The following is a 22,084-nucleotide window of genomic DNA, read 5'->3' on the forward strand; positions in this document are numbered from 1 at the left end:
TACCTGAAAGAGTTTAAATGCATGGCATGGAAGTTTATTCAGCCTGGGGACCCACATTCCCTCATAGGCAACTTTCTAAAGGGTGGGTGGAGCCACTTGCCAGGGGTGGGTGGGGCCAGAGGCAAAGGTGGGCGGAGCTTGGGATGTGACCCTTACTTCTTAAAAAGTAGGCTACATTTCAGCAACACACAGCCTTGAGGTTTCTGCAGTGCTATAACCACATCTCTCCACCTTCCACTGAGGCAAGCAAGAGGCGTAATCAAGGACACGTTTTAGCCAGTCAGGGACTCCAGGAAGTGTGCTGCAAGGCCAGTGAGAGGCATGGGCTGGGCAGAGACCAAAGAGCCAGATAAACAGGACTAGGAGGCCCAGGTTTTAATCAAGGCTCATTTTGACTTAACTGGCCGGTACACGTGCCCTTTCGAAGTGTCTGGACCGAGCAAACTTATTCCTGTTCCTGCCAATCTAAATCCAGACACTCCATGTCAATTTGGCAGAAGCTGTAATTTACTAAGCGGTCCTAAAAATAAAGGACAGGGTGATTAATAGGGTGTAGTCTCCTTAAAAACAATTGGCCTTCGAGCATGTACAGACTGCCATTCATTCACCACTAAGTAACCCAACCCCCTACTGATCAGGTCTTGTCCCTGGGGGAGTTGTGAGCTGGTGCTTCCCTTTCAAAAAGTAATGGGAGTGGTTGGTGCAGAATGAACCTGCCAATTTCCACCTACAACAGGGGTTTTTGAATGCTAGGGAAACGTTCCTGTGTGAAGCTGTCCGCTGCTGAGGAACTCTCGCACGCTGTGTAGGATTATTGGGAGACACACCCCAAGCCTATGTGGTTTGTTGCTCCGCACCATTGCTCCATGTGAACTGCAAATGTGCTTTGGGAACAAACAGATCATCCAGCAGCGACAGCAAGGGCTCCATCCAGGATTGTTTCTGCTCTGTGAAGTAGTTAGAACCATGGTGAACCCACTCTTGCTGCTTTGCAAATAGAGCAGGAAATGCCAAGAGCAGGCTGTACAAATAAAAAGCAAATTTCTTTCAGCCTCCCATGCTATAATAATAATAATAATAATAATTCATATATATATATATATATATATATATATATATATATATATATCGTATTTTTTGCTCTATAAGACTCACTTTTTCCCTCCTAAAAAGTAAGGGGAAATGTGTATGCATCTTATGGAGTGAATGCAGGCTGTGCAGCTATCTCAGACGCCAAAACAGCAAGAGGGATTGCTGCTTTCACTGCGCAGCGATCCCTCTTGCTGTTCTGTCTTCTGGGATTCAGAATATATTTTTTCTTGTTTTCCTCCTCCAAAAACTACTTGCATCTTATGGTCTGGTGCGTCTTATAGAGCGAAAAATACGGTGTGTGTGTGTGTGTGTGTGTGTGTGTATACAGCTGTCTTGCTATTTCAAAAACCCCAAGGAAAACATTCCCGTGTTCAAGATGGGAAATGGAAACTGGGAAGCGTCCCGAAATCTCCTTGGGTGACTTGAACCAAACCTTTGAGACAAAATTGTCTATCTGTTTAGGCTGCTGGCTGTTTTTCTTATGGTAAAATAAAAGGAAAACTGTGTAGGGAGAATGAAAAGCTAGTGTTCCTGCTCCAGTCTCCCACTATAAAATGGACGGACAACCATGTGGTACTTATTCTCCCTTTGTGATAAATTAAATTTTGCTTCATCAAAATAAAGCACTGAGCAAGTTAAGTAGTGTTCATATTTGAAGGGTACTGGACACAGACAGACAGACCACTGCTTTATCCTAGGGCTTATAAACACCTTAATATTCCAGGCTGTGGGCCTGCAGGTAAACTGCACATATTTTAGAGCTGATGTAGAAACTCTGTGGGCATTACAGTACAGTCCTGCTACGATCCCATTGGCCAAGAGAGCTTTGCCCTTGGTGCCTCATGCCTTCAATTAATGCAAGGGGGAGAGGAATGTGACAGGTATCCCCTTTGCACTTTGAGAGGCATCAGTAGTGCCCAGGACTTCCCAGCAAAGTATTTGTGCCTCTGCTGAGAGGCTGATCTCACACTTCGAGGGCCCTGGCATCTGAGAGAGAGGCCTTTGGGAGAGTGAATGTAATTTACTGCAGGGGTGCCAAAGGTGCTCTGTGTAACTGAAAATCAAGGCATTGATCAGCAGTTCATTAGGCCTGTTAATGATAGATTCATAGATAGAGGCACAGATCTGAAGAGGCCGGCCTGACCTCTCCTGCACGGAAGAGGCCAGAGTGTGTCCCTCAGCACCTTCTGCTTGAAGTCCGTTCCCTCCTGAGCTGCAGAGAGAGCTCAGCTTTTAGCCATGATTAATTAGTCGGGGTGGAGGTGACCGAGCTGGCTATCCCTGCTCCTTGGAGATGCCTGCTTTTAAACACAGTGTCAGGTTGTTATTCAAGCCCACTGCGGAATTAAGATCTGAAAGTGGAAATAACTACAAGGCGGAGAGCATCTCAACTTCAAGGGAGAGATCTCGGAGGACTTCGGGAACATTTTATAAGTAGTGTAAGAGGAAACTCACTAGCAAAGGTCTTGCCATGTGCACAAACATTTGGGTTTATTTGGCATGTGCCTGCGTGCAACGATCTGCTCATGAATGTTCATGTGTTGTAGAGTTAGATACTAAAAATAAAATATTGTAAAGAGGCACAGCCACTAAAAAAGAAGAGGCGAAGGGGCCAATAAAAAGAGATCAAATATTTTTGACATCTATGGGAAAGTAATGTCAACGTTTGCATGCAGTAAAATAACAATATGGAGTCTTATGCACCTCGGGCACAAACAATTTATTTTGGCACAAGCTTTCATGGACTAGAGATTTCCTAAGATGGCACACGTATACTCACCAAAATGTGGGGAGAAAACAAATGTTGGCAATGAAAGCAGTGGGAAATGAAATGCATGAATACAGACTGTGCTAATTGTGCTAATGCTTAAATGTATGTGAAATGATTATAGTGGCTGTTCACAAAGCCGTGTTGATTCTAAAGCAAGCATCCCTGCGCTGCTGTGCTAATTAATACATGCAGTGGGATAGAAAACCATTATCTCGATTCAGGCCACAAGTGACAGAGCTGAACCTCTTGATAAGTGAATGAACATTCAGCAGTTTTATGCAGGAGAAACACCGTATGAAAAATACTCATTGCTGACAGAATAGGGGATTTTTTTTTAAAAAAAAGCAACCTCAGAAAGGTAGTATAAAAAGTCAACCCAACCATTCCAAATTCAATAATAAACACAATGATTGGGGTCTTAATCATGAAGATTAATGATGTAACAAATAATTACCCCTGACTTATAACATACAAAAATATTTCCTAGCTTTAATTGGAACCAGGTTTAACCGAACCATTTCAAATTCACTTCGAATTTCACTTGATTTTTAGGAATGTCCCATATCATACAATATCTTAAAAAAACAAAAACTACTCAGGAATACCACTTTGTATGGTATAGCAACTTTTAAAATCCATATGAAAACAATACAATACAGTGGCACCTTAAAGACTAACAAATTTACTGTGGCAATGAAATATTACTGGCTTTTTTTTTTAGCGGGGGGGGGGGTCACTGTATACTATTTTTTGCCCTTTGTCCGCCATCTGAGGATACCTGTTCATACATTGGACAAACTGGCTGCATCCCACAAACACTCGTACAAGAATCCAGTTAATCTTTGCAGTGCCATACTTTGACCATGACAAACACAGCAACCCTCTGGAACTAATCTGCACTGTAACCTATCTGCATAAAGTACAGTGGTACCTCGGGTTAAGTACTTAATTCGTTCAGGAGGTCCGTTCTTAACCTGAAGCACTACTTTAGTTAATGGGGCCTCCTGCTGCCTCTGCGCCGCCGAAGCACGATTTCTGTTCTCATCCTGAAGCAAAGTTCTTAACCCAAGGTACTATTTCTGGGTTAGCGGAGTCTGTAACCTGAAGCGTATGTAACCTGAAGTGTATGTAACCCGAGGTACCACTGTACTGCAAAAAAATTCACAGCCAAGCTGAAATCGACTTTTATACATTCAGGAAAATCTATTCTCAAGACCGCTTCTTACTTAAGGTGTTTCTTTTGCATTGTTTTCAAACCAATCTTCAGTTGTTGTTTTCGCACTGTCTTAAAAATTATTTTTAGCAGTTTTTGTGGTGGGTTCATATATTGCCTTGAGAAACATGTGAAATGCAATTAACTAACTAACTAACTAACTAACTAACTAACTAACCGTGGCCATTTTTAAACCGATGATATTCTTAGCATAAGTTGCTATCACAGCCTGATCCATGCAATTTAATGAAAAATAAGTCCCACAGAGTTCACTTGACTTAGTCCCAAGTAAGTGTTTATAGCACTTTAACTCAACAAAACAGCATGACCCTAAACCATTCAGGCTGTGTTTTAAGAGTTTTAGGGGAGGCACTTCTCGTAGCCCTGTTGCTGAGTGAGACATGTCGTGTCAGCACAAGAGAGGGCCTTTTTGGTGGCGGCACCTTCTCTTGATTGTGGAATGTCCTGCTCTCCGTTGTCACTGCATAAGCTGAAGACACATGTCTTTATCCAGACTTCTGCAGCCACTTTCACAGGGTTTTGAATCAACCGGATGTAATTTTGTAATCATTCTGTTGCTCTGTTAATATCTCAATTGGGGTTTTAATATGGCTGTTTAGTTATATTTCAGTTCTCATGCATTTCACTGAAGCTTTATTTTTTCTGTAACCCACCCTGGGATCATACATGGATGAAGAGAGGGATAGAAGCTGAGTAAATGAATAAATAGAACCAGAAACAGTGGAATGCCCTCTGACCCCACAACAAGCAACTGTTCTGTAAAAACATGACAACCTTCACTTTTCATTTCAAACCAGAACAAGCTTCTAGACCTCTTTGTTCTAACACACACACACACACAAACACACAGACAATTAGTGCTAAAATCTGAGAAACTGACAGCCTGAATCTGTCCATGATTAGTCAGAAGCAAGTCCCGCAGGTCTCAGCAGGATTTAGTTCCAAATATGTGTGCGAACGCAGCCTCTGGAAGGACTGGGGGAAGCCTGAAGTTAAATCAGTTATTCACAATCCCAGTCCACCCCTTTGCCATCCTCAAGTTCCTCCCCCCCCCCCTTATTATAAATCTCTTTTGAAGTTTTTCCCCTTTTTATTTATTTTATGAAATAAATAAAAATATATGAGCAACCCCCCCCTAAAAAAAGGCAATGCACATTTGGTTTCAGAATGATTTTTTTTTAAAAATCGTATACAAGCATGTGTAGATTTAGCTAGTGACTAATCAATTAATCAAGCAAAGCTCATTTAATCAATTGACTTTTAAATCAGGTGACAGCGCCGCAATGCATCAGTTTCCTGGGAGGTCGCTGCATTTTGGACATTTAACCCCCTTTCCTTTGCATGCTGCGGGGGGGGGGGATTGCCATGTTCTGGGACATGGGCAGCCTCTTTTTGCATCCACACAGATAGGTACGTGGCTTGCGCCAGAGAGTGTTAGATCCTGATGCTTTTCTCAACAGGGGTACCAGCTTGAATAAAATATTGGGGGGCCCAGGTAAGCCCCAGCCCTCAAAATCGATCACATGACACAGTGCACGCACATCATTTGAATGGCAATGCCCATCATGTTGTGGGCAGGGCTGCTTCCTCAAATATTTTTTATTTTTTTTGGGGGGAGAAGACCCCTTGGCCCCTAAGAGTTGGCTCCTATGCTTCACGAGGTTCCAGAATTTGTGAGCCCCAGCAGACAAGTACCTGCAGAGGAGAGAGAGAGAGAGAGAGAGAGAGATCGAGATCCAGCAACCTTATGATCTCTAGAAACATAAGTGATTCTCCTGGCTTGTCTAGAGCAACCCACCCCCCCTTTCTAGACCCCCGCCGTTTTATACTTTCCACCTCTCCCCCGGCAGGGTTCGCCTTCCCAGACTGGGCCTACAAGCCAGAGTCGAGCCCCGGCTCTCGCCAGATCCAGCTGTGGCATTTCATCCTGGAGCTTCTGCAAAAAGAAGAATACCAGAACGTCATCGCCTGGCAAGGGGACTACGGCGAGTTTGTCATCAAGGACCCGGACGAGGTGGCCAGGCTGTGGGGAATCCGTAAATGCAAGCCCCATATGAACTACGACAAGCTGAGCAGGGCCTTGAGGTGAGGCACTGGGTGGGCACTGGGAGGAACTGGGACGCCCTGCGGCGCCGGACCCGGACAGTTTCAGCACTTTCGCTGCAGGACAGCGCCTCGGGCGGCAGGATCCGCGGGCTTCTGCGCTGTAGCGCCACAGCGCCCTCTAGCCCTGCGCTGCAGCATTGCCGCCTATTCTGGTTGAACGGGGGTTTTGAAACCTGTCTAGTTCTCCAACTGCTTTGGAAAACCACTTCCAGGGTGAATTTATGTTTTTATATTTCTTTATTCCTTCATACTTACAGTGCGATAATGTTCAATCAGGGCAGGCATTTGAGTGGGGGCCAGGTGGGGGAACTTCCCCGAGTCCTTTAAATAAAACCACTAGAGTTACCTATTGGTTAAAAAGTTTGAAACTGATTAATTTTATAACTAACTGATTGGTTATTGATTAAATTTAAGGAGTCATACATGACCTAAAGAAACAGTTACATGTCTTGCTGCTTTGGAGATTCTAAAGGAAGGAGATAGTTTCAATTAAATGTATGATAAGTTATAATTTAACCGTTGTACTTACAGGTAGGTAGCCGTATTGGTCTGCCGTAGTCAAAACAAATTAAAAAATTCCTTCCAGTAGCACCTTAGAGACCAACTAAGTTTGTTACTGGTATGAGCTTTCATGCGCATGCACATGTATCTGAAGAAGTGTGCATGCACATGAAAGCTCATACCAATAACAAACTTAGTTGGTCTCTAAGGTGCTACTGGAAGGAATTTTTTTATTTTGTTTAGAATTTAACAGATCCAGGAAGCCAATTGCACCATTCATGCCCCATTTCTCTGCAGGAGGTGGAGGGGCTGGCCATAACTTGAGATGGAGGGCCTAGTGGGATTGTCTTTCTATATCTCCTCCTTCTTCAGTGACAGAAATCTCCAGGTTGACCAAGTTGGACCATAGAAGAATTACGTACAGAGCTATTTGATTTCTCCCAGTCTGCCGACAGCCCTGGTGTAAAAGGAACCCATTAAAGGGTGTGTGAAAATGTACACGAGCAAAATTAAAGGGGATTTGTTGCCTCTTAACATGCTTTAGTTAATCTCCAGTATTCACAGAGTAGGTTAATTAAAGAATGGTGAGAGGATGCCCCCTACCTGCGCATGATTATGCATGAAGTAGGAAGTCTAATCCATAGAAGATATTGGGCAGTGTTCAACCAAGTTTCACTGAGAGTAGTGCCACATAGCAAGCCCACTGTGAAACTGAAGGGATTTTAGGTCTCTGTGTGTTCTTTCCATTTGATGCTTTAAAAAGTTGAACACTCCACCATTCCTGCCTGACCCAAGCAAAGCTTGTGATCCTGCTCAGAGGGTACAGAAGGCAACCTTCTGCATGCAGTGGCTTTCAGCATTGCCAGTAATGTGATGGGTATGTCAGGCAGTGGGCAAGAAGGAGTGAGTGAGTCATTTGTTCAAATCCCACCTCAGCCATAATCGCCCTGGGTGGGCAAAGGCACACTCCTTTGTTGTCTCCAGACAGATGCCAACCAAAATGGCACCATCACTCAGCCTCACATCTGTGATGTGGACAGGATAATACAGGCCTGCTTTTCAGGTCTGTGGTCTGTGGTAAGGGGAACTGAGATAACAGAGCTGCGGTTGTCTTGGAATGCCCTATATTAATGCTAAGTTCTAACACCACACACACACACACTGCAACATACCCTGATTAATTCTGCAACATCTTTCTTTATTTTATTTGTTTGGAAGTTATTTTTCAGTTTTCAAAATAACAGCGGATATAAACTGCTGGTGGCAAAGCATCATCTATAAAAAGAGGCATTCTCCCCGTGCAGGAAAGGGGTGCTTACGAAAGACATACACATTTATATCATTTAGAAACAAAGAAAGTACTATTAGTTTGCTCACTGGCAAACTTAATCCATCAGCTGATTATTAAAACTGATACGATTCATCAGTTAGATTTCTGCAACATAGGCAACTGGACTAAGGCTGCAGTTTCAACACATCCCTACCTGGAAGTAAGCCCCATTGAAAACAACGCGACTTACTTCTGAGTAGACATGTATAGGATTGCACTTTGTAAGTATTTTTTACTATGTGTAATACTGCTTTCACATGCAGTCATGCAACATACCCAGTTCCTTACATTATTCCCAGGACTTTATCAAATTATTGAGATGAGAAGGGGTGCTTTTTATTCCCTGTTCCTTCACCTACCTCTCCTAAACACTACTAAAACCCACAAGAGCTTTGCTATCATCCTCTCCCAGTAGCCTCTCTGTGTAATTGATCGACAGCGATATTTGTTATTGCTTATTAATTAACTGCACCTCTCTGGCCACTTGAGATTCCACCTCCCTAATTAATATTTATGAGGAGCTAAGTGCTATTGACGCTTCCTATTAACTGAGCCCAGGAATTCGTCTCTGCTCTGCCCAGTAAATAAATGCTGAAGACTCCCTGATAACCCACGCTCCCTCCCCAGGGCACCAGTTTAAGGAACGCTCCGAGATTTATTGCTAGCATAGAGCTGGGTGACATGTTACATCTCACCAGGGGGCGCTCTTTGCTTGGAAGTGGAGCCAGTCCAATTCCCCCTAATAGGCCACTAAGGGGATGAAATTTGTTGTTGCCTGCAGAGGGCGCTGATTCCTAAGTCAGGGCAGATGCCAATGTCACAAGTTGGCGCCAAGAGCATTTGTGATGTGATTTAATATAGTACAGTTTTTCATTAAAAATAAAATAAAAACTTCTCTCGAATTCTGGAGAGGACGCTTGAAATCTTGGAAGGTGATGCACCTCGGGTTCTTTTGAAAGGACAACAATATTTTTTGCATAATAAACCCCTGTGTAGATGGTCCTGCAGCTCAGCTGTTCTTCAATGGATTTTTCACCAACTCCACAGCAATGTTCTATATTGTGCTAATCCTCATCCTCCTCTTGACCAGCACTAGCAGAAAAATTAAACAATGAAGTAAACACTGCAAGTCATAGAATAGAGAAACAGCGCACGTGTGCTCTATTTGCATAATTTCTGCAGGTTGCAGAATTCATCATTTTGGGGTGCAGAATTCAGATTGCTTAGAGGATTATTTTTATTATTATTTCATTTTTGCATTGACTGCACACAGTCCTGGTTACCACTAAAGTGGTACCTCGGGTTACATACGCTTCAGGTTACAGACTCCACAAACCCAGAAATAGTACCTCGGGTTAAGAACTTTGCTTCAGGATGAGAACAGAAATCATGCAGCAGTGGGAGGCCTGTGGAACCTGAGGTTAAGATCAGTTTCAGGTTAAGTCGGTGGAAGAAGATGGGAAGAAATTTAAAGACTACTTAGAGAAACATTGTAAAATTAATGAATGTTAGAAAGATGTTGGAATGAACTTATGTGGTTTGAGCAGAAATGTTATAAAGGATTAGGAAAAAATAGACTGTTAATTGGTGAAACGAGGGAAAGTAAAGTTATATTATATTAAGATAAATTACAGGACAAAAATTGGAAAAGATGGAAAGGATTTGCTGAAATAGTTAACTGAACTAGAATACAAAAAAGGGAGGTGTGAGGAGGTCAGGGAAACAAGCTAACGAAAGATAAGTTATGGGAAGATTCGATGTGTTGGTTTTTTTTTGTTTTTTTCAAATGATATTTATTGAATTTTTTTTTTAAAACACACACACATAAAAAACAGTAAAAACATAAACAAACAAACAAACAAAAACAAAAACAAGTATAAATTCAAACCATAATTTCTAATCCTAATTTCACCGAGCTCCTCACACCTCTCCCTTCTGTATTTTAATCTCATTTATTTTATCAGCAAATCCATTCCCACATTTCCCATAATTTTCATTAATTTCGTTCTTTTCTCCCTAAATCAATTCCCCTGTAAACCCCTAATTTTTAAACCCATATCTTTTTAGCCTTCATTAATTTTATAATATTTATTAAGATAGTCTTTAAACTTCTTCCAATCCTCTTCCACTGTCTCTTTGTCCTGATCTCGGATTCTGCCCGTCATCTCTGCCAGTCCCATATATTCCGTCATCTTCATCTGCCATCTGCTGTGGTAGCATACATTAAAAAAAATCTGTCCTTCTTTGACACCACGTGGCTTACCATACCCAGGAGAAAGGCTTCTGGTTTCTTCAGAAAAGTATACTTAAATACCTTTTTCATTTCATTATATATCATTTCCCAGAAAGCCTTAATCCTTGGGCATGTCCACCAGAGGTGAAAGAATGTACCTTCATTTTCTTTACATTTCCAACATTTATTATCTGATAAGTGGTATATTTTTGCAAGCTTGACTGGGGTCATGTACCACCTATAGATCATTTTCATAATATTCTCTCTCAAGGCGTTACATGCCGTGAATTTCATGCCGGTGGTCCACAACCTTTCCCAGTCAGCAAACAAAATATTATGACCAATGTCTTGAGCCCACTTAATCATAGCTGATTTCACTGTTTCATCCTGCGTATTCCACTTCAACAGCAAGTTATACATTTCTGACAAATTCTTAGTATTGGGTTCTAGCAACTCTGTTTCCAGTTTTGATTTTTCCACCTGAAAGCCCATTTTCCTATCCAGTTTATAGACCTCCAATATCTGATAATAATGAAGCCAATCTCGGACTTTGTCTTTTAGATTCTCAAAACTCTGCAACTTCCATTTGTCACCCTCCTGTTCTAAGATTTCACAATATTTTGGCCAGTTAGCCTCCATATTAAGTTTTTTCAAAGCTTTTGCCTCCATTGGTGACAGCCACCTTGGAGTTTTATTCTCCAGCAAATCTTTATATTTCATCCAAACATTATATAATGCTTTCCTAACAATATGGTTTTTAAAACCTTTATGCGCCTTAACCTTGTCATACCACAAATATGCATGCCACCCAAAAGAATTATTGAATCCTTCCAAGTCCAAAATGTCTGTGTTCTCGAGAAGCAGCCAGTCTTTTAACCAGCAAAAAGCTGCTGATTCATAATAAAGTTTCAAATCCGGCAGGGCAAATCCCCCTCTTTCCTTTGCATCAGTTAAAATCTTAAATTTTATCCTGGGTTTTTTGCCCTGCCAGATAAATTTAGAAATGTCTTGCTGCCAACCCTTAAAACAGTCCATCTTGTCCACAATTTGCAAAGTTTGAAACAAAAACAACATTCTAGGCAATACATTCATCTTTATAACCGCTATTCGACCAGACAAGGAAAGCTTTAAGTTTGACCAAATTTCTAAGTCTTTTTTCACTTGTTTCCAACATTTCTCATAATTATCTTTAAATAAGTTGATATTTCTAGCTGTCATGTTGATCCCCAAATATTTTACACTCTTAACCACAGTTAAGCCTGTCTCGTTCTGAAACTTCTCTTTCTCAGTATCTGTTAAATTTTTCTCTAATACCTTAGTTTTTAACTTGTTTAATTTAAACCCTGCCAGTTGACCAAATTCTTGCATCAGTTCCAAAACTCTTTTAGTACTAGATTCTGGCTCTTGTAATGTAAGTACCAAATCATCTGCAAAAGCCCTCAATTTATATTGTTTCGCTCCGACCTGAACCCCTTTAACCAACTGGTCCTTTCTTATCATATTTAACAAAACCTCCAGGACCGAAATAAAAAGTAGCGATGTGTTGTTTTTTTAATGGATTTTAATTTTCTGTTTTTGTATTTTCTTTCCCCCCTTTTTTTTCTTATTATGATGTGTTGTTTTTGATGTTGTTTAATATGATGTTATTACTTTTTCTTTTTGTAACCTTTAAAACCTTAATAAATATTATTATTATTTTTTTAAAAAGAACAGTTTCAGGTTAAGAACGGACCTCCAGAACAAATTAAGTTCTTAATCCGAGGTACCACTGTATTTAGTTGTTGGGACTCATGTTTCCTACTGAGTGTGAGGACTGGCACAACACCAAATCCTTTCACGCTCTGCTTCATGTTTGACTAATTGGAACAAAAAAACCTCTTCTCCCTTTGATTCTCTCTTCGTTCCACATGTTGGGTGCTGCCATACATTGCTTCACAACTGCAACGCGCAGTGTGGAATTTGGTATCGGGTAGTGCAGAATCCAGCTTCCTGGAATTCTTAAGATTTATTCCTCTTCTCCTTTTAAAACTGCAAGTTTCTAGTCCTCATGGCCTTTGTCGTGTGTGTGAAGCCATGTTTGGCAAAATATCAGAAGCTCTTCTTGCGGGTTGCAGATGCTGAGCAGGCCTGTCCGTTAACTGGGTTTGTGATTTCACTCTCTGCAAAACTCAGCTCTTGCCTTTCCCTTCCCCTCCCCGCCCCCCCGGCTAATAAGAAAACTAATACTTATAATACTACTGCAGCTAATAATAATAATATCCAAGGAGCTCAAGGTTGTGCACCTCTTTCTTTGCCTCTTTTATCCCTACAACAATACTGAGACATAGGTTAGACTGAGAGATAGGTAAAGGTAAAGGGACCCCTGATCATTAGGTCCAGTCGTGGCCGACTCTGGGGTTGCGGCGCTCATCTCGCTTTATTGGCTGAGGGAGCTGGCATACAGCTTCCGGGTCATGTGGCCAGCATGACTAAGCCGCTTCTGGTGAACCAGAGCAGTGCACGGAAATGCTGTTTACCTTCCCGCTGGAGCGGTACCTATTTATCTACTTGCACTTTGACGTGCTTTTGAACTGCTAGGTTGGCAGGAGCAGGGACCGAGCAACGGAAGCTCACTCTGTCGCGGGGATCCAAACCACCCACCTTCTGATCGGCAAGTCCTAGGCTCTGTGGTTTTAACCCATAGCGCCACCCGCATCCCTAGACTGAGAGATGGTGGCTTGCAAACTGTTCCTCGTTGGGTATAATGGTTAAGTGGGGATTTGAACCTGGATTTCTCCAGTCTTTGCAAAACAAATGGTTCCATTGTATGAAAACAAACCACATAAAATTTCACTGGCTTTTGATTTGGCCTGGCTATCTATTCACTGGACTAGTCTTCGTTTTAACCACAGAATATTTGCAGGCCTTTGTTGTAAGGTAGCCTCTCCTGGTTCTGGTCAGCAGCTGCCAACGCAGATTTGCACATTGTGGGAATGTTCTGGGGTGCAGGAGAGGATATATTGACTAATTATATCCTTATCCAACTTGTACTAACAAGTTCCCAAAATATCAGCAGAGTTTATAGACATTCCCCTTTAAGTTCGCAACGGTAACGCTTGCACAGGTTCGCTAGAACCTCTATAATAATTACTCTGGTAATTTCCCCTTTGTTCCCTCTTAAAATACAAGACACGACACAGTCTTTATAAAAGTATAAAAGAGTTTACTCACGTTCTGTTCACAATATGATCCCAGAAGGTAGGCAGGCTTAAAAAGGTTACATACACTTAGAAACTATCTTATAGGAAGATAGTACTGTCCTCTCTTGGCTGAGAGCCAAGAGGGCATGTTGCTCCTTCAGAAGATGAAGATGGCAGAGAGGCAAGAGGCAAGAGAGAGAATGGCTGCCTGCCCTGTGCTTTTATCATTACCTGCACAGGTGAGGCCACACCCACCTCTGGTCACATGCGGAGGAAGTCCGTCCCCAGGAAGTTTACCTGCTTTCTGGACAGACATCCCTCCCCATGTTCTAATATGTACACTCTAGGAATGTTGTCATTGACTGCTCCTGTGTTTACATCCCACACACATCCCACAATGACGCTTTAGCGGCCTGGGGATTTGTAGCCACCCTGCTCGCTCCTGGCTCACCTGGCCCCTTGCTTCTTTCCCTGCCAGGTACTATTACAACAAACGGATCTTGCACAAGACTAAGGGCAAACGCTTCACCTACAAGTTCAACTTCAGCAAAGTGGTCCTGGTGAACTACCCTCTCTTGGACATGGCTGCCAACTCCCCGTTTCTGCTGGCTCAGAACCCTTTCAATGGGAGCAACCATGGGGCAGATTGTGCCCCTCTGACCCCTGAGGTATGATGCGGGAAAGAGGGAACCACGTCTGTTTTTAAAGAGGGTATGTGTTGAGGGTGTATCACGCCGTTTACTCCCCTTCAGAGCACATTTCAGCTCAGTCGTGAGCAGTGGTGTAGCGTGGGGGGTGCAGGGGGGGCCGGCCGCACCGGACGTAACATCTGGGGGTTAGGATTAGGGGGCGCAAATCCACGGGATAGGGGGCGCAAATCCACGGGTTAGGGGGTGCAAAATTACTTGCCTTGCCCCGGGTGCTGACAACCCACGCTACGCCACTGGTCGTGAGCAGGGCTTCTGATGTCAGAATGTTGTGCTGCAATAGCACCAAGGAGCATGTGCAGAGTGGCCATTTCTACCCCACTTTTTCCTTTTTTAATATTTCAGCCCACAGGGCCAGGATGGTCAGATCAGGAGGCAGCGAGATCAGCCACTTACCATTTGAGCCCATGCATCTACGTAGCTTATTCATTCCCTTTTCTCTCCCCCCTAGACCCTGCAAAGCCTCTTCTCCAGCCCCCGTTTGGGGGACCCGGCAACCCGCACCCCACTCTTCGAACGCCAAACTGAGACAGAGAAGCTCAGACTGGACGCGACCTTCCCTTTTCTGGGGTCAGGTGAGAGCAAGCGGTTTATCCTCTACCTTTCCAAAATAATAAAAATTAAAATGTGGGAAAGCTATGCTTTAAAGGGCCCCCTGACTGTTAGGTCCAGTCGCAGACAACTCTGGGGTTGCTGCGCTCATCTTGCTTTATTGGCCAAAGGAGCCGGCGTACAGCTTCCGGGTCATGTGGCCAGCATGACTAAGCCGCTTCTGGCAAACCAGAGGAGCACACAGAAACGCCGTTTACCTTCCCACTGAAGTGGTACCTATTTATCTACTTGCACTTTGATGTGCTTTCAAACTGCTAGGTTGGCAGGAGATGCTTTCAAGGTAGGGATCCCTAATTATTATTTTTGCTGCTTCTTTATTTTGGTGTTTTTTTTAAAGAACTCCCCAAAAAGGTGATTGCCTCTCTTTCCATATTGCTATGATTCACACCAAAAGGGTAATATGAAAATATCACAACAATGAATTGGGATTTCAGCAAACCCAACATGGACTGGTTGCTCACACCTCTTCCCCCCCCCTTCTCCCCCACAGGTGTTGCCGGATATACAAAGCCCCCCAGTTTGCTGACTCCATATGGCAGGAACGCTTCCTTCCCAGATTACCCCTGGAATTTTAACCCTTACCTGTCCAGCTCTTTCCCCCTGAACAGCTCCAAATTGCCCGCCTCCCTGTACTCCCCACACTTCTACCCCAACCCCCTGTCTGGGTCATTAGCCCAGCTTCCAGCACCCATTTCACTACTGCCGGGAGATAGCACAGAGCGGGCTGCAGCCCTGGGGGGCGGCTCCGTCCCTCGCCTCTGTCTCCCTCCCCATGGCATGACCCTGCCCCTCCGCGGCGCTGGGAATGCGGCTGGCGAGCGTGAGAAGGAGCTGCTGGGTCCCAGGGCCCAGAGCCCTTCAGGGGGGCGGGGGGCCAAAGAGGACCCTGGCTCTGATTCCGAGTTGGAGATCACAGATCTAAGTGAATGCAGCTCAGAGAACGAAGGCTGTGATTTCAGCCCCGACAGCTTGGAGGCGATAGAGAGCCAGGTGCAGAATTACAAGCGGCTGCAGACAGAGCGGACGGCAGGGGCAACAGCCAGCAAGCCGGAAGGGGTGGCAGAGGCCAGCCTGGGCACTGCCAAGGAAGCGAAAAGTCTGCCAGGCAGCTGAACGCAAACATCATTCGGAGCCCCAACTGCTGGTCCCTCTCCAGTGTAGCCAGATTCTTAAGGAGAGTTTAAAGCAAAGGAAAGAAAACGAAACCTACCCCCATTTGTTTGATGTCTCTATTTTTATAGGAAAATTTTATTCATTGATTATACTGAGTCTAATTCCCCAAAGCACCCTCACTTTCTGCTCCCCGTTCCCTTCACCCTGGGCTGGAATACTCATCCCTTCCCTTCTCAACTTCATCAATGGAGGGCCTTGTCTTCACATTCCTGGGGAGGCCCAGATTGGGGCAAAAAGTCTTTCTGGAAGAAAGGGACGAAGGCTCAGGGCAGGCAGCCGTGGCAGAGATTGGGGGGGGGGGGCTGTGAAACTCCAGATCTTCTTGGACTCCCAGCTCACAGCAGCCCATATGACCGATGGTCAGGGATGATGGGATTTGCAGTCCAGCAACACTTAAGACTTGAGAGCTGAAAGTGTCCTCTTCATCACCTCTTCCAATACCTAGGGAAGAGATACCTCCATGCACTTTTGATCACAATCTGCCTCAGCTCTCCCTCCCTAGACCAGTCCCATTAAACCTCCTGGACCGGCCAGCTCCACACATCTCTGAAAATTCCCACAGGCTACGTTCATCCCTTTCAGTGCACCTGCCACCCCATGAAATTCTTTTGACCTATTTATCAGCCAGGTTTCTAGAGACAACCAGCTTGCCGCTGTGGCTGGCACAAGACATTCTGGTGCTTCAGCAAAGAACTCTCAAACGCCCCTCCTCACGCCGGGAAGTTCTCCTGCACAAGCCTTGTTGATATGAAGTGCAGGATCTTTTCTCACCCGACATAATTTCTTGGATCAGATTTCTGCCTGCTTCCCACCATTACCGATGCCTTTAATTGGCTGGTCACAATCTGGGGCTGCCCCAAGTGTGCTGTGAAGGTGTCTTCAAAAAGGTCCAGCCAGAAAACATCCCTTCTGAAGTCCAAGTAGTCCAAATACCACCATTCCTGTGTTGCTGCTCTACACCTGATAGTTTAAGGTGCAAATGTAGGTCGTTGCAAACTGGAATGCAGCAAAACGTGTTTATTGACAGGGTCCTCGCAGCTAGGTTGAGAGCGCTCCTGCAAGCCAACACGGTTCCAAGTTTCCGGTGTTCTCCAGAACCTACCAACCTGATTTCCAGGTCCCAAAATTGTGGGGAGGAACTTGAAAATCCAGGCCCACTCCAAAATACAGGGAGTTGTATGATGGGAGACGGACTGAAACCCTTTTTTACCCACCCCTGACTTTCGAAGTGCAATATTGTCTTGTCATGCTCTGGTGTGACCCTCTGTAAAAAAAACAAAAACAAAAAAATTCCCCCTCCCACGCCTCACCTGTGTGCTCGTGTCCCCGTGTTTTAAAAGAAGAAAAAAACAACTGTATTTGTGTGGTTGATATGAAGACGCTGTTTAACCCGACCCCTATGTTTTCTCTTTCCTTTTTGTAAATACTATATTAATTTATGGAGTGTGTAAAGAAAAGAAAAAAACAGATGGGAAAGAATTTTACCCCAGCACATCGCTGGCCTCTAAAGCAATAAAATATCTATTCGTCACTTGAGTCTCTGCTCACAGGCAAAAGGGAATGGATGAATAAAGGGGGTGGCTCATGGATGAGAGGCCAGGAACCAACAAGGTGGCAGTTTGAAGCCTGACAAGTAGATCACTTAACAAAGGAGCAAAGGAAGAGATTTAACAGTATAGGCACCTGCGTCCCATTCAGCTCAGTGGCATTTACTCTCAGGTAAGTGGGAAGGGATGAGTGACTCTTTCAATCCCGAGGGCTACATTTCTTCATGAGAAACTGTCCAGGGCCGGCACAGGCAAACTCGGCCCTCCAGATGTTTTGGGACTACAACTCCCATCATCCCTAGCTAACAGGACCAATGGTCGTGGATGATGGGAATCGTAGTCTCGAAAACATCTGGAGGGCCGAGTTTGCCAGTGCCTGGTCTAGGAGCTGCCTGCAACTGAAGGGGAACGATTTAAGTTCTTCCTTCTGCGCAGCAGGCTATAATTTCAAGTTACACAAGAGTCACGTGTTCCATGTGTGCACAAAACAAAGGCAAGCAAAACGCACCATCATAACTGAAGGGCACATTGCGTCCAGGCAAAATCGTAAGAGTCAGAAGGGATCCCCCCTTAATTGGCCAACCCAATGCAATAAATGAGACACGAAATGCAAATACACGCTGTATTCCAACCACAAAGGCCGCTGCGATTAATATAGCTTTTAATTTGGCATCTTTTACAAAAGTTATCTTTGGTTCAGTCTCTTCTTCGCCTCTCCTGCACGTACCTGTAACCCTCTTGTAACATACAAAAAGCCTCCGATTTCTCTCTACGTAAGGTGCGGGAAGGAGGGGCCCACGACTCCTGTGCTCAGATAAGCAGGAGGGTTGTGGAACCCAGGATCCCTGCTCTTCCCTTCTACCCCGTCCTTATACAGAGTGGAAACTCACCTGATCTCCCCCACCCTCTGGCGAGGAAACATTTCTCTCTTCTTCCTTCTTCTGGCTAGTATTTTCACTGCAAACCTCATATAAAACCGTTGCCAGGCAGAGGGAACCACACAGAGCTCAATCCTCAACTGAACTCTAGGAAAGCAACCTCCGAGCTCAAGTTGAGAGCATTCTCAAGACAGCTGACCACCGATTAGCTACCCCGTGGTTAATTCACATGATTCAGAGGAAGATCAAGCAACAACAGCAGAAGTTCCCATTTGTGCCCCAGGCCAACCGCGAGTCTATAGACCCAAACTGCTCTTGAAATCCAGTTCGTGACGGAGGCGGCACTCCAGGTCATGAATCCAGAATGCTAAAAAGGCACAGATTGTAAGAATTGCACTCATAAGCATTGGCTGTTTTTTTTTTTTGGGGGGGGGGGTTGAAGAGGGGATTTTATGCTGCCTGGAAAAAAAAGTTTAGGAAGTCAAGCTTCTTCCTTAAATTTTCCTTAACTAGTTGTGCCCCAGACAGGGCAGTGCAGAACTTGCGTTTCTCATCTTTCCTAGGTGGGGGTGGATGGGTTACGACAGCAGGGCAGTGGCCAATACAGAATCCTTCAGATGTTGCTGGACTCTAGCTCCCATCATCTCCAGCTGAGGCTGCTGGGAACTGGGAGTCCAAAATGGAGGGCGCCACACTGCAGGGAAAAGCCATAAGTAAGTGCGGCACTTTTGCATGTGTGGTACAGCAGCAGCAGGTGAACTAATCCATAGCGCACCATCTTGAGAATGTCTCACGAAAGTACAAAACAGCGATGGTAAAAGACGTGAAAGCAGATCCCGGGGGATTTTATCCCCCCACCCCACCCAGCCAATGCTTTGACATTTTGCACTTTAGAATTTTTATTCCATTTTCTTTCTTTCTTTTAAGTGTGACTTTAAAAAAAACACCTCATCTGACTGCAACGGGTTTGGCAGGGGCTATTATACATTCCATAATACTGGGAAGCTGAGAAGGTCACACTCTTTCTTCTCCGAATATACTGGGTTAGGCTCTTTGTACAGTAATAAGACAAAACCCCCTAAAGACTAATATATATAATATCACTCTATATAAAAAAAAAACAACCTCTGGGTTCTTCTTTGCTTTTAGCCCCAGCTGGAGGAGTTAAGACTACTCCCTTATGTTCGTATATATATATATATATATAATATCCCAGCAAAATATTGAGTTTTCTTAAACATACAAGCACATTATGAACAAAAAGTATAAAAGGCACTTGGAAGAACTGGAACGTGTGCAATATCTGTGTAGGTCCGTCTCTGAGGACATCAAGTGGGGAGTGGGGGGGGCGCGGCGGCAGGTTTCACTTGACTTTTCCCCCTCACCTCAACCCTTAGGTCTGCTACCTATCCTCTGGATAAAAGCACCACCTGTGTTTATCCCCCTTGACTAGTTTCGGCAGATGGAATTCTCCCAACCGGAGGTCGGAAACACGCCACAGTTGCTTAGGGAGGACCCACTCCAACCCTCCAGCTGGGCAAAAGGTCCTACAAATAGGAGGTGTCTTGGCTGGGGAGAGTGAGCAGAGTTGCCAGAAGCAGCAGCAAACCCCGACTCTGGGTGCTCAGCAGCCTTCTATAGGTCCAGAGCCCTCTTGCTCCATGCGACAGACCAGCTTTGAGGACAAGTCCCTTCCATACACAGCCAAAGGGGGATCAGGGGTAGGAGGAGGAACGGGCACACACCTCACCAGTCCACACTCAATTCCTGCAAAATACTGCAAAAGGCCAATAACCCCAACACTTGAAGAGGCCCCCACTGACTTACTGATATGGCTCCACCTGCTGTCGCTTCCATAAAACAGCATGTCACAGAAGGGCAGCCAAGGGATTGTGCATTAATTACATTTATGGCAGATGAGACCCCCAACCCAGGACCTTGTGGTTTCACTTTCATATTCTACATCTGTAGCACCCTGTGGCTAAAAGCAGCTTTTATAATGCTACACGGTGCTGGGAATAACCTGGTCAGCAACACCGAGTGAAAGGCAACCCCGATTCCAGATAACGTGTGGGCAAATGCGATCTAACTGCTCAGCTGATCCTTGGTATATACATTGTTGGGTATCGAACCCCGAGATTTCTCAGGAATTCCTAAAGAAAGCAGGGATGTGGTGAGAAAGAAGCTTTGTGGAGGAGGTTGGCTGGGATTTTGCTTTGCTGGCAGGAGCTTGCGTTTTAATAATAAAGTAAATCTTTCCACCCCTGCAATGGCGTTTCTGCACACAGCCAAGTGAAGGAGGTTGCTGGCCAAGTCTTCCGGGTCTCCCTTGAGTTGGGACAAGGGCAGGCTAGAAGGCTCACATGAAACTGCACCCGGCTAGGTTAAGATCAAGCGGCGTTTCCAGGGAGCTTGCCTGGCACTACTGATCTCGTTGGGGGAAATCTCTTGAGAAGCATTTCCAGGGAACACCAGGGGTCTCCCTTGATCCACCGCTGGAACGCTACCTTCAGACTTCAAGCTCATCTCATAACACAAGACCCATTTTCCCCTGCCTTCTCCTCTCTTCAGAAGGTGGTTATGGCACTGACGTTGTAGCTGGCCTTCTGTTAGGTTGTGAATCCAGCTGTGAGGGGTCACCCTGCAAGGAGAGACCAGTCTTCTGGTGGCTGGGTTTGTGTCGGGGAGAGAACCAGCTCAAGTTTCAGGGCAGCTGATGCAGTTTGCATGCAAACCCAAAGCTTTTCTGCTGTGTGCTTGTGAGTGTGTGTGTCTCAGCTGAATTGGTGCCAAAACGAAAACACTGTGTGGAATGGCAAGGTAGCAAGGGGCCAAGGGATGGAGGGAGACAGCTTGGGCAGGGCTGCAGATGTGAATAAATGAGGCAGGAAAAGGATAAAAACGCATTCCAGAAAAGAGGGGCGTTTCTGGGGACAGGGAGATGAGTAAAGGCAAGGGAAACCAAGTGAAGTGAGTTAAAGATTTGCCTCCCCATGAAACCGCAGTGATTGCTGCTGCTGCTGGCGCCAAGCGCTTCCTTTTTAAAAGGATCAGATGCCTATCTGGAGGGTTAGATCCACGTGTGAGGATATACTGTAAGGCAAGCTTATACCACCAGGATGATTGACAATTTGAGGAGGGGCTCGATATTGCTATCGTCATACCCTCCTTGCAAACCTTCCCTGAGATTATTTGGCTGGTCACTTTTGGCAGAAAGGAGGTCAAGTTTGATGTCTCCAGCAGTTATGTTCTGAATAGGTCCGTGGAGCCCAGAAGCCTACAAGCGCCTTGCACCCAACCCCAACCCCATCATCTTTGGTCCACTAGACAGCTGCCACAGGGACCCGATTCCTTAATTCGCCTCTCTTTGGAACAGACACCACAAATTACTCCCATAGCTAAAGAAAAAGCTGACCCCCCCAAGAGACCTTTATGGCCTGATGACATAGCTAACCCCACCCCTCAGGAAGGGTTTGACCCCTTACTCACATGCAGTTCCGCAGCCTCTAAATATGGCCCCCTATAGCGTGGTCTAGGTAGAATATATATAAAATATATATTTATAACCCTGGAATCTTTCCCTGCATTATAAATCCTCTATACAAAAAGCAGTGTAGGCCGCACTTGGTTGCTGGTGTTGTTTGAGGAGGAACATCTGGCTGGAGAGAGCGGTTGGCAAAAAAGATCCCTTTTCCTCCCTGTGAAAGACAGGCCTGGAGAG

The 22,084-nt window shown here is 44.8% G+C and overlaps 2 protein-coding genes across 36 annotated transcripts in view; one reads left to right on the forward strand and one right to left on the reverse strand.

Annotated features, from left to right (window-relative positions):
- The window catches only part of ERFL (ETS repressor factor like), a 158,053-nt gene extending 140,584 nt beyond the window's left edge, over positions 1-17,469 (forward strand). For 4 of the 5 annotated variants that reach the window (XM_083754086.1, XM_083754090.1, XM_083754088.1 and 1 more), the window contains exons 3-6: positions 5,948-6,182; positions 13,925-14,114; positions 14,605-14,728; positions 15,256-16,835. In XM_083754086.1, coding sequence (XP_083610212.1) covers positions 5,948-6,182; positions 13,925-14,114; positions 14,605-14,728; positions 15,256-15,878 — 1,172 coding nt within the window. In that variant the 3' untranslated portion in view covers positions 15,879-16,835. Of the gene's footprint in view, positions 1-5,947; positions 6,183-13,924; positions 14,115-14,604; positions 14,729-15,255 lie in introns of all 5 variants that reach the window. The other variant, XM_083754087.1, reaches the window with a different exon arrangement.
- Positions 17,470-18,129: 660 nt separating this feature from the next.
- The window catches only part of ARHGEF1 (Rho guanine nucleotide exchange factor 1), a 70,364-nt gene continuing 66,409 nt past the window's right edge, over positions 18,130-22,084 (reverse strand). For all 31 annotated transcript variants that reach the window (XM_083753647.1, XM_083753644.1, XM_083753643.1 and 28 more), the window contains one exon: positions 18,130-22,076. The gene's annotated coding sequence lies outside the window, so the exon portion shown is untranslated. The remainder of the gene's footprint in view (positions 22,077-22,084) is intronic.

This window comes from Podarcis gaigeae, assembly GCF_964106915.1.
Source record: "Podarcis gaigeae genome assembly, chromosome: 8".
Taxonomy (NCBI): Eukaryota; Metazoa; Chordata; class Lepidosauria; order Squamata; family Lacertidae; genus Podarcis; species Podarcis gaigeae.